This window comes from Neopsephotus bourkii, unplaced genomic scaffold (genome assembly GCF_033783945.1).
Source record: "Neopsephotus bourkii isolate Nb327-2 ecotype Australia unplaced genomic scaffold, CSIRO-AGI_Nbou_v1 NB_1574, whole genome shotgun sequence".
Taxonomy (NCBI): Eukaryota; Metazoa; Chordata; class Aves; order Psittaciformes; family Psittacidae; genus Neopsephotus; species Neopsephotus bourkii.
Window position 1 is genome coordinate 3,000,795 of NW_026902050.1, and position 11,489 is coordinate 3,012,283.

At 46.6% G+C, this 11,489-nt stretch overlaps 1 protein-coding gene across 1 annotated transcript; it reads left to right on the forward strand.

Annotated features, from left to right (window-relative positions):
• The first annotated feature begins 309 nt into the window (after nt 1-309).
• On the forward strand, nt 310-8,327 carry SELENOT (selenoprotein T). The gene is made up of 6 exons (XM_061371588.1): nt 310-537; nt 1,453-1,563; nt 2,583-2,709; nt 4,147-4,234; nt 5,663-5,814; nt 7,598-8,327. Exons 1-5 carry the CDS (start codon nt 404-406, stop codon nt 5,785-5,787), a joined length of 585 nt encoding a protein of 194 aa, XP_061227572.1. The 5' UTR covers nt 310-403; the 3' UTR covers nt 5,788-5,814; nt 7,598-8,327.
• Nucleotides 8,328-11,489: the final 3,162 nt, after the last annotated feature.

Sequence of the window (11,489 nt, forward strand, 5' to 3'; positions counted from 1 at the left end):
TGCGCAGGGCAGCAGTGACGGCCTCTGTCGCCGAGCGGTGGTCAGGGGCGGGCTGGGCGCAGCGCTCGCGGTGCTCCCCTCACTCGGGCACCGCTGCTGGGGATCAGCGAGCGCCGGGGGCTGCGTTCTTGCTGTCCGCTGTGCTTCTGCGGCTGGTGCAGCGTTGCGGGTGGGCGCTCGCTGTCAAGTAACGTTTGCCTGGTTAAGCCGGAGCGTTTCAAACCACCACGTTCTGGCGAGCCCCGGGCGCACTCGGCCCGGCTCCCGTCGCCGCGCCCCCGGGGGCGGGGCTGGGCCTGCGGGAGTCACGTGACAGACGTCGCCTGCGCGGGGCTGGGTGGCGCTCGCGTGACCTTGGTGCGGCGGCTCGCGCGGTTTCCCGGTGGCTGCGGGCGGAGGCGACATGCGGGCGGTGCTGCTGCTGCTGTTGGCCCTGGCGGCGCGGCCGGGCGGGGGCTCGGCGGAGCAGGGCGGCCTGCCGGCCAAGAAGCTGCGCATGGCCTACGCTACCGGGCCGCTGCTCAAGTTCCAGATCTGGTGAGGTGCCCGGCAAGATGGCGGCGTGGACCGGGCCTACGCCTCCCCGTCGCTGTCCCCCCCCATCTTCCCTTCAGCGACGCGGCGGCGGGACACGGCTCACAGGGCGGCCGCGCTCGTACGCGGCAGCGGGGTGCAGGACGGCCCGGGGTCGGCCCGGCCTTGCGTTCCGGGCTGGCGGGAACATGGGCCGGTGGAGGCACCGGCCCGCGGGTGCCGGCCTTCTCTTCCCGGTGCCATCCTGCGCGGGGCTCGGGTGCTGGCTGTAACCGTTAGCGCTTGGGAAATGACCGGGAAAACGGTGGTCCGCGGTAAACCCTTTTTTCTAAGGCCCTTTTTATATAACCCGTGACTTGGGATTGCGTTTAGGAGGAACTGATACTTCAGCAAAGATTGTAATGAAGGAGGTTTTAGAGGTTTCTGATGATTATTGCCAGCGGTCAGGGAGACCAAGCACCTTTGCATCACTCTAGGAGCGTTACTGCTGGTGTTGGCTGCGCAGAACCAGACCAAGTAGGGGGAGTGAAATAGTTCTAGAACGTGTAGCCTGTCTGTGGAAATCATCTCAGATGCTCTGCTGCTCCGGGAAGCAACGGGAACATTCCCTGTGGTTCCCAGAGTCCAGGTTGTGTCAGCTTCCTGCAGGGAAAGCCCATCGTTCTTTGCCCAGTGGGTTTGGCAGAACACTGTGTCTGTGCTGTGAAAACAAACCTATGTAAACCCAAGTGCCCAGTTAGGTGCCGGGGTTTGGGATGTGTAACTCAGCTGCAGATCAGTTTTCTTCATTAGAGTGAAGAGTTTTAGTTTTGTTTTAAACTGAACGGCTCATACACAGCACAAGCACTGGTGTTGCCAGTTCAGCAGCGACTTTAACACGCAGCATCAGTTTCACTAACAATCCCTGTCTGTGTTTAGTGTCTCCTGAGGCTACAGGCGGGTGTTTGAGGAGTACATGCGGGTTATTAGCCAGCGGTACCCTGACATCCGAATTGAAGGGGAGAACTACCTTCCTCAACCTATATATAGGTAAGCTAATGACCAATAGTACTAACTGTCTTTTTTTTCCAATATGTGAGCTCAGCGTGGTGAACATGAACATTTACACTTGAATAATAGTGAAAATAGAAACTAAGGGGTTTTTTCCCATTATGATTGCATACAAGCTTGGTTATGTTCTAGATTCCAGATAGCCACCTTATTTTTCCGTACAGATATTACTGTCTGGATACCTGTACGGTGAGGTCTGTTGTGTCCTTATCTAAAGTAAATCATATCATTAACTTTTCCACAGTGAATTTTTCCACATGATGTATGTGGATATCAGTTCACATTTGTCACTCATGTTTATGTACCTGGTGACTAATTCCTGTAATAAGTTAAGGTTTGAGATGAGGGAAGAGTTTGATTTTAACATTTAAGTCAGGGGAGTGCTAACCTCACCAGAAGGACTACCAAGATGTCCTTAGTAAATTTGGGAGGCAGGAGGAGCCCACAAAAACTTGGAAAAAGGCAAAATGAAGATAGTGTTTTTCCTGTTATTTTAAGCCACTGTGTATGTGATAGAGGAGTGATGCCACAGTTACGGTGGTAGCTTCTGAACTGCTTCTTGACCTAATTACTGTAATGATTACAATGGTGAGAATGTTACAAGATTGAATACCTCAGTATTAACTTGCTGTCTGGCTTGAGGTTTGATTCTTACAAGAAACTGTGGGGTTTCCTGCATTTGCTGGGAAAATACGAGGAAGAATTGCATGTCACTCTCAAGTTAGTGTCTCTCTAATATGGGACAACTTACTTAGGAAATTAAATGTATTATCCATTTTGGATAAGTATAAATTGAAAGCAAGTTTCTGCTTCTGAGTGTGTGTGTGTTTTGTGAGGTGTGGTGCTTGGGGCGGGGGGGAGATAACCTAATTTGAAAAGTTTTGTATTTTATTAGAAACCAATTGTACACTGTCTGGATTCTTCCATTAGGTGAATTACAGCTGTGAAGTAGTAACTGTGAACCTTCTAAGTCACTTTTATATGTTGTCTTTTGATAGGCACATAGCATCCTTCCTGTCTGTCTTCAAACTAGTATTAATAGGCTTAATAATCGTTGGCAAGGATCCGTTTGCTTTCTTTGGCATGCAAGCTCCAAGCATCTGGCAGTGGGGCCAAGAAAATAAGGTAAATGGTATACTTTCTTCTTTGATTTTTGGAAAAGCAGTTTTAGAATTACTTCATTCTAAAGTGCTGTGGGAGTACTTCACAATTCTTACTGACAGCTTTTGTTCACTGCAGCCTTAACAGAATCTTTAGGGTTCTGTAGCCAAATATACTGGAGAATTCTACTGTAGCATAATTATTCTTAATAGTAGTGCTTCATATTTTTGACAGACCCAGATTTGATTCTCAGCATCTCTTTCCAGGCTGATGGTGTTGCAATAGGGACAGCTGAGGTTAACATTGCTGACAAAGATGATAAAATATCTTATTTTTTTAGGGCAGAAGAGTAGTTTCAAGCCTGTATTGTCGGTGTTAAAATTGCAGATTCCCTTCTCTATTGTCTCATAACTATTTTGCAGTCGTTGCTTTCATCAGACTCCATAATAGATTAGGAATGCAATTAGATGGTGGTTAGGAAAATGAAGTTGCAATTTTGGGGGTGTTTTTGCAGAACATACTTGGGCATAACAGACTGTGCCTTGTGGGATGAATATCTCTGTGAGTCAGTACTGGTGATGCTAACAGAATAATGTTGTTTTGCTCTGATATATAGTGACCTTATTCCAGATTTGTCCTACTACACAAAAGCAATTTATAATTGCTTTATGTATGCTACCGGTGCACAGATCCTCAAACTGAGCTACCCAATGCAACAGGTCCCTGTAACCTGTTAGTTTGAATGTAGGGAAGCTGTAATGTATCCTGTTTAATTAAATGGGCCAAATGCACTACCCAGCTAGGCTGGTTGTGGAATTGACTGATCTCTTGTGCTAGATTCTTCATTATTGCAGTAACCTGTATGAATGTGCCCTCATGCCTGAAAAGGGAGTTATAAAGGTGCTGGTGTTGGAGGGAGATGCTGTGTTGCTGAAGATTGCATTGTGTCATCCTGAGGCATCAATGCAGAAAAGAAAATTCCACATGATGAGCTGAAAAAATGCTCGAGGGTTAACAGTTCTTATGAACAAATGCAGTTTGACTTGAGCTGCTGTTTGTGTCTCTCCCTGTGGTTCTTTGATCTGGAGTGTTAATTCTGACAGTGACTGGCAATGTGTAGGAACAGTTGTGTGTAGTCCTACAATTGTAGGCAATCCTGCCGTTGTAGCTACATACTTCTGCACGCTGGCTGTTACAAAGGACGTGGATCTGTGGAGGGAAGGAGCATGAAGATGTAAGTGGTTTGAATCAGAGCTGAGTTGTTTCAGGGCAGTGCTGATACCTGTATAGTGAAGGCAATGCACGTGATCTTTTTGAAAAGAGGATGAAAGGAAGATGTGTCTGTGATTGGAAGATTACTTGTTAACTTGCCTGTAAACTGCCAGCACTTGTTAGGAGGGAATGAAATAATCTGTGGTTCACACAGCTGAAGTACCTGGGGTTCTCTCTGCTCTCTCCTAGGTTTATGCTTGTATGATGGTCTTCTTCCTGAGCAACATGATTGAGAACCAGTGTATGTCAACAGGTGCATTTGAAATAACTTTGAATGGTGAGCTGCAAACTTTAAGGGAATTACATTGTGCTGCATGTATACACATAGCCTGTGAGAGCTGGGGAGGGGGGTGGAGAATGAGGGATGGTGTTATGAAAAGGGGTATATTTCAAAGCGTGGTGGGATGTGGAAATTACCATCTGTTTTGCAACTTCAGGTATGCAATATCACAAACTACGAAAATCATAGAAGTCATAAAGCAGTTCATACAGATGTCAGTTACATATATTTTAAAACACCTATGTAAAAATTGACTTCCTTCGTCACTTGGAATAATAGTATTATGTTCTTTCTTTACATGTGATAGGCATTAAGTAAGAAATGATCAGGTAGGGAAGCATAATCTACAGTTAATCAGGTGCTTTCCCTATTCTGTTTTGTAATGTGTTTTAGCCTTGCAATCCTGTTGAATCCATTGCTATTCCCAGATTTCAGTACTAGCGAATCGCCATACTGATTTTTCAGGTTAAGAGTTTATGGGCCTTCTGCCTTCAAATAATTTTATAATTGTGAAGATTATATAAGCTTGATGGAGTACAGAATTTTTCAAGCTCAATGTGTGAGTATGTGATCTAGCTCTGTGCTTTAACCTCAATTTATGATTGCGCAGAGTGCATTTCAATATAGTAGTTTCTAAATTATATACTGCAAAACCTTTTAAAGATAACTGTATAGCATCACAGTAGTTGAACTCAATGAGCTTTTAGTCCTAAATCTCAGCTTAGAATTCACATCAGAGTCTTCCCAGGGTGAACAGTCACATCTGGGCTTTTGTATGTTTCTGGTTTGTGTTTTGGGACACTGTGGTTCCAGTCTGGCTTTTGGTTTATGGACGACAGTTGTATTTTTCAGTGCAGGTTCATGAAGTGCTGTAGCAGTGATGGAGGTTTGAGAGAGTGTTTGTGAACAGCAGAAATTAATCCTGTGCTTACCCTTAAGTGTTTATGAACTCTGCTGCCTTTTATATTTGGGGTGGGGAATAATGGTTGCAGCTGTTTTGGGTGGAGCCTTCCAAGCCGGATCGTGGTAAGCATAACTTTTGAGGGTCAGGCTTAGATGTTAGCCAGAGTGAGATGAAGACAAATGAGACCCACAGAGATTTAGCGATGGTTTAAAAACTCAGTATGCTGTTTTGCTACTCACTAATCTATTCTTAGGCATTCTGTCAATACATACTTTGAACCTCTAAATCCATATGGTGTACTTCTGAATTGAAGTATTAGACTCTTACTCTCCTAGCTGATCCAGCCTTTAGTATAGCCAGGGGTTTAGAGTGCTGTTGATCCAGATATCTTCCTCAGTATACCATAGTACTGACTTGCATAGCTTCCTAGATCTTTTTAATTTTATCTTTGAACTAGCCCCATGTGTTCTCTGACTGTGAGTATAACGGTGCTTTTCTCCCCTCTGTGTGTTTTGTGGTAGATGTTCCGGTGTGGTCTAAGCTAGAGTCTGGCCACCTTCCTTCCATGCAACAGCTTGTACAAATTCTTGATAACGAAATGAAGCTCAATGTGCACATGGAGTCAATGCCCCATCATCGATCATAGCCCCATTTATCAGCACTGAAACTTCTTGTAAGTCTTCTTCCAGTCACCAGTTGTATGTTGGCTCGGGCATGGGGGACCACGTGTTGCAGACTGAATGTTGAAACTGTATTTGCTCATTTGAAAGTCTCTTGCTGGAGAGTCAGTTCTAGTAACTTTAAATTGACGTGTGTGCTTTTACTGTTTTGGTGGGAGGTTTTGCCTGTTTCAGAACTGGAAGCTGGTATACCTTTGAGCAGAAGGTGATGGGTTGCTGCATGCAGAAGGCCTTAAGTTAGTGAATAGTATTGTGCTGAGATTGGAAAACAGTCTGCATTATGTGCCTTAAAATAGGTTGTGTGCAAAGGACTTCTCTGTAGCTTGTAACCTGATTGAATGGCACGACCCTATAAAGTAGAATATTTTCTTGCTCCCAACCATGCACTGTACTGTTTTAACCTTTTGCAGACAGTCCTTGACTGTTAGGAGCAGAGGGTTCACATCCATGCTCACATATTTTATGACAAACCAATTCTGTGTTCCTGTGTCACGTGTTTAGCTTACAGTTCTTCTGGAACATTGATGTGCTACAAAAAACTGTCTTGGTGCAAAACCTGGCAGTTGACCCTTATGAGACCACTGAAGGGAAGGGAACCAGTTTGCTGCGTTGCAGGGTTTTGCTGTACAAGAATGCTTTGGCACGAGATACGGGTTCCCTGGCCTTGCCTTGCCAACAGAGGCCCCAGTCCCAGGTGACCAACCCTGTGCTGCTGTTTCAGTCAGCTGACATCTTGCAGCTCATCTCCTTGATGATGACCAGACTGATCAGTGGGTCCCAGCTGTAGCAGTCAATGACCTGGCTCTGTTCAGACACCTGCACAGGTTCCTTTAGAGCTCTGTTTAATATGGTTTTGCTTCTGCAAGTTTGTATTTGCGTGAACAAGCAGAGGGAGGTGTATGTCCAGAGACGCTCGGCTTTATCAGAGCCCTGCAGGCAGTCCTGGTCCTTGCAGGAAACCACGCTGTGCACCCAGGGCCGACTTTGTTGTCCCTCACTGCTGCAGAGCTCAGGCTTCAAGCCTCCTGAGGCTTCCTGAAGTAGGGGGGGCCATTTGGAGAGATTGCTACCTTGTGCAGGGAATATGAGAAACAGTTGACTTCTGCTTCCTGCAGACAGTGTCCTCCAGACATTGTTTGTTTGGCTCAGGCTGGTTTGTCCTAGTAATTTAGCAAAAGTCATCTTAAATATGAAGTAAGTTGGTTTGTATTTTTAAAATACTATTTAATATTTAAAAGTTTGGTGGTCCTGTCTTTCAGATGGGCTTGCTGAAGCCCAGCATCCTGCATGTACGGACTTGGAGTGTCTTAGTGTTCTTTGCAGAGTAGATTGATGTCACTTTAAAGCTTTCAAAACATGCTAAGATTGTTGTTATGTAGAATTTAATTTAATGGGATGAGTTTAGAACAATGGCAACAAAAAATTCCTTCAGTTGTATTTTCATGTGGGAAGTAACACTAAAGGTGAGGAGGGGTTGATAGTAAAGCTCAGTGACTCTGTGTTTCAGTGTCTCCTTGTCGGTTCAAGCTAACTACGAGTCATTCTGATGGTATCCCTGGGAGGTACCCCAGAATTAAATGCTGACTACTCTCGCCATGAGTTCCAGCCTCCCAAGGGACAGTGCTGGTAGTTCAGGTTTCTAACCTGAAGCGTGCTTGGCTGCTGTTCTCCCAAGATACAGCAACTGCCTCTGCTCTGTTCTGACAGCGTCAGGGGCAGTTTGCTCTCTGGGGCCAGCGTGGCTGCCAGCTGTAACGCTTGTGTCTCCGTTTCCAGGCATTAAGTGGCAATTTCCAAAGGCAGCGCGGCGCAGACCCATGAAGGCCTGTACTGAAGACAGCACGCTGTTAGTACAGACTGGATGCTTCTCTCGCAGCCGCGTTGTGCCTCCTGAGAAAAACTTAATGAAAGAGCTGTTCCAGTGCTGGCGTGTTTCCAGGCCCTGCACAGTCATAGAGTGCAATAATACTGTATAGTTTTTTTAAGATTTCATTCGACCAGTTCATAGCTCAGCAATGCAGGCATTACTAACTGTAACTTATTTTATATTCATGTTTCACAGGATCGCAGATTGAGTTGATACCTAATTTTTCCTTGGAAAAAAAATGTTTGTTTAATCTGTTGTATTTTATATGAATTTATGTTCTTTTTGTAGTTTAAAATGAAGTTACAGGAGTGTCTGATGTTGTCCTAAACTGTTAAGTGACAGCTCTCTGGCAGATATCTCTAATGTGGTTAAAGCAAGTTTGTATATTTTTCAGAATATATGGCAGAGTTGAACAGTGCATTATATACTAAATTATATAAACAAAATTATTTGCAGAGTAGTTACATTGTTTTGTGACTTCAGTAAAAATTAAGGTCAACTGCTCTTTAAATTGTGTTGGCCAGTTCAAGAGGTTTTTCCTTGACCATTCTGAAGAGAGGAGCAGCTGGGCCTTTCTGCTGTCCTAATTGGAAACCAGGAAAGTTAATTTAAATAAAGAGTTCTCATTTACTGTGTGAAGTACCTTGTTTGAGTCACTGATGGATATTCTTAGAACTGCAACTGAAAGAAAAAGTATAAAAAGCCTACCTTCTGAAGTCATTAATCTTGTGTCTGTGTTGTTGAAGCCCCTGACAGCCTCTGTGTTCTGGAAGGAGCACAGTGCTCTTGTCTCTTCTCCTGAAGCCCAGCTGCAATTGGAGCTCAGGTGCTGCCGTTCCAGGGAGCTGCTGGGTTAGACCTGAGTCCCGGTGTGCTTCTCTTGCAGGGGCTGGGAGTTTCCCTGGGATATGAGCTGCTGGCTGCAGCCTGTGGTCCTCAGTTCCTGGTCACCACTGGGTACCTGTGGGCCATGCAGTGCTCCAGGATGGATGGCTGAGCCACTGCTCCAGTGGCACCCATGTGGGAGCTGGGTCCTGGCACTGTCTTGCCGCCGACCCTGGTTTTTGTCCTGTTCCTGAGCTACAGGGTTTCACCCCCCCTTGTAAAACCAGTGGAAGTACCTCCTGGACCCACCATGTCAAATGTTGTCTCTGAACGGGGAGGGAGATTCTCATTGTTGGGGCAGTGAATTGGGTGAGAAGGGAGTACAGAGGCAGCTGCCATGGTCTTTAGGAATGGTTATTGACACTCCCTGAGTCTCTAGGGACTGATGTAGGGGGTGTTGTGTGTAACCAAAGCTCTGTCCACCCAGCTGATGGAGGATCCATGCCAGTTGTTACAGAGGTGTTGCTCGTTGCAGCTGCTGAGGCAGCCTTGAGGCCACTGTGCGTGACTTTAATGAAATCATCCCTTCAGGTAATTTGTGCCTTCTCTTCTGAAATAGATTAACCAACATTTTCTAGTGTGGTTAGAGTTTTAGTTTCTCACTAATTATGCACTTCTGGGAAATAATTAGACAGAAAGCAAATAAGTGCACGGATGTGTTGCTAGGTTAAGATTTTTCCACGAGCTGTTCTCAGTGTCACCCTAGTGATGGTAATTGCTCACCTTCTGCTGGCTGCCCGCGGTTGTCCCTTCCCTCCCACCTGGGCGGGTGGTTTGTCAGTGCATGAGTGTTCGGTGTGTGAGCACCTCTGCTGATGTGCCTCCAATGCAGCAGAAGCACTTTTTTTTGGCATGGGGTTGTGTCGCAGGCTGGGCGGTGTTTTGGTTGTATCTGTAACTGCTCTGGTCTGTCGGGTGCATAGCGCAGGCTTGGGTATATGGGCTGGACCAAGGCCCATGATCACCATTCAGAGAGCGTTTAGGAAAAATGGAACAGAATGTCCATTACAGAACCTTGACAGTCGCTGGAGACAGCAATGCCTGCCAGGCTTCTGGTAAACCTGTTGCCAGACACTAACTGGTTACTGTACCTGATGTTTTAACCAGGAGAACTGGGTCCAGTGTGAAATTGGGTGTTTCCTGAAATCAACGTTAAGCCCAGCTGGGCAATTTTAGCTGACAGAGAGCTGTAGCCTGGAAGCCTGCTTTGAGCAGTGCCTGGGAGGACAGACCTGGGTGAGTGTACACTGCTTCTGTTCACTGCTCTCCTGGCCTCCAGAAATACTCAGTGCGGGGCTCTCCGCACATTCTGTGGGTTCAGTAATGCTGCAAGGGTTTCTCCTGCTTGCATCATCTTCCTAAACACGTCTTGTCTTTTGTGGAGGAGGGTCCAACTGCTGGCATTGCTGCGGGGCAGTGGGGGGCCCAGGCACCTTCATGTTGTCCTGGTGCTGACATTGCAGCTATTTGCTCTTCCTTCCTGTACAGTCCTACTTTGTGAATTTGAAATGAAGGTGTAAAGACACATTTATGTAAATTAGCTTTGTGTGAACACTTAACTGCTTTCACCCGTGTGTAAAGTGGGTATTAAATAATAGATCTGAGGGGATCAAGCTTGTTGATCTTGGCTTGTTACACACAAGGATAGATGATACAGGTCTGGACGCAGACTAGAGAAGGACAAAAAATGGGGCTCATTTCCCACTCACTGCAAGTGTAGAAAAACGGGACGTTACAGGTAAGCCATTCACAGCAGAGATCTGTGCTCACGTCTCAGCTCACGCTGGTGTAAATCAGATGCAGTCCTGCTAGAAAATGGACTTAAAATGGCATAGCAGGTCTAAATTAAACTCCCAGGTGTGATCTTCATCTTTCTAAATCAAAGACTTAGAATCTAGAAGACAGTTAATTGGAGATTGTCACCCAAGCCACCACAGCTGAGCCTGCAGAGTTCCACAGGAGGTGGGCTGAGTGGCACAGGGTGCTGCTCTGGCTGGGCCTTGTGGCACAGGAGGTTGGTCCCTTGCTTGATTACTGGGGAAGGCTGGAATTGCCTGGGCATGGGGAGGCGAGGGCAGTTGGGGGTGCATGTGTGCCGATGCCCCCTCCAGTAATTCTAGAAGGCAGTTTTTACCAGTGGGTTGTGTTACAGGCTTTGGTGTGGATCTAAACCCTGGTTATTTTGCTGAAGGTTGAGATTCTGCCCTTTCCCAGGCCTGGCACGCCCAGGTGAGACCAGGGTGAGTCCATGTGTGTGAACAGGAGCAGTCCTGCCACTGTCCCTCTCCCGGGGGCAAGGTGTTTCTCAAGGTGGTGGAGGCTGGCAGGCACTGTGTGTGGCTGCCTGGCTATGGTGGCATGGTGTGAGCCCCTTCCACGTGGTGTTACCAGTGGTATTAACACAGCTTATATGCTGGTCATGAACATGAAGTAGCAAGTAGTATCTGTGTTGGACTGGTAGACTTACATTCCCAATCTGTATATTTAGAATAGTATGTTTCTCCAGAGCCTAATCTTACGTGAACTGGAATTTTTTTTGACTCATTTACTGTGCACCTTCCTACTAGCGTTGTGGTTGAGTAAAAGCTCATTTTACATGTGTCTGGAGAACCTGTAAAAGGCAGGACAGTGAGGAACCCCTCCCCCAGCATCACCCTGCTCCCCTGGTATCTCCAATGGGCCCTGATCTCTCATGGCCTTGGCAGATTGGCCTTCAAGGTTTTCTGCACTAGCCAGGGCAGCTCTGGGCCTGAGGAGGTGTTCCTTTGACATTCCCCGTTCCCCACATACCGCTGTCCGTGAGAGGGGTCCCCTTGTCGGATGCTGTACACGGCAGCCTGGGCTGTTGGCTCTCTGGTGCCCGGAGCAGTGTCCTGGTGCAGCACGTATTCCTATGGCACGGCACCTCCCTCAGAC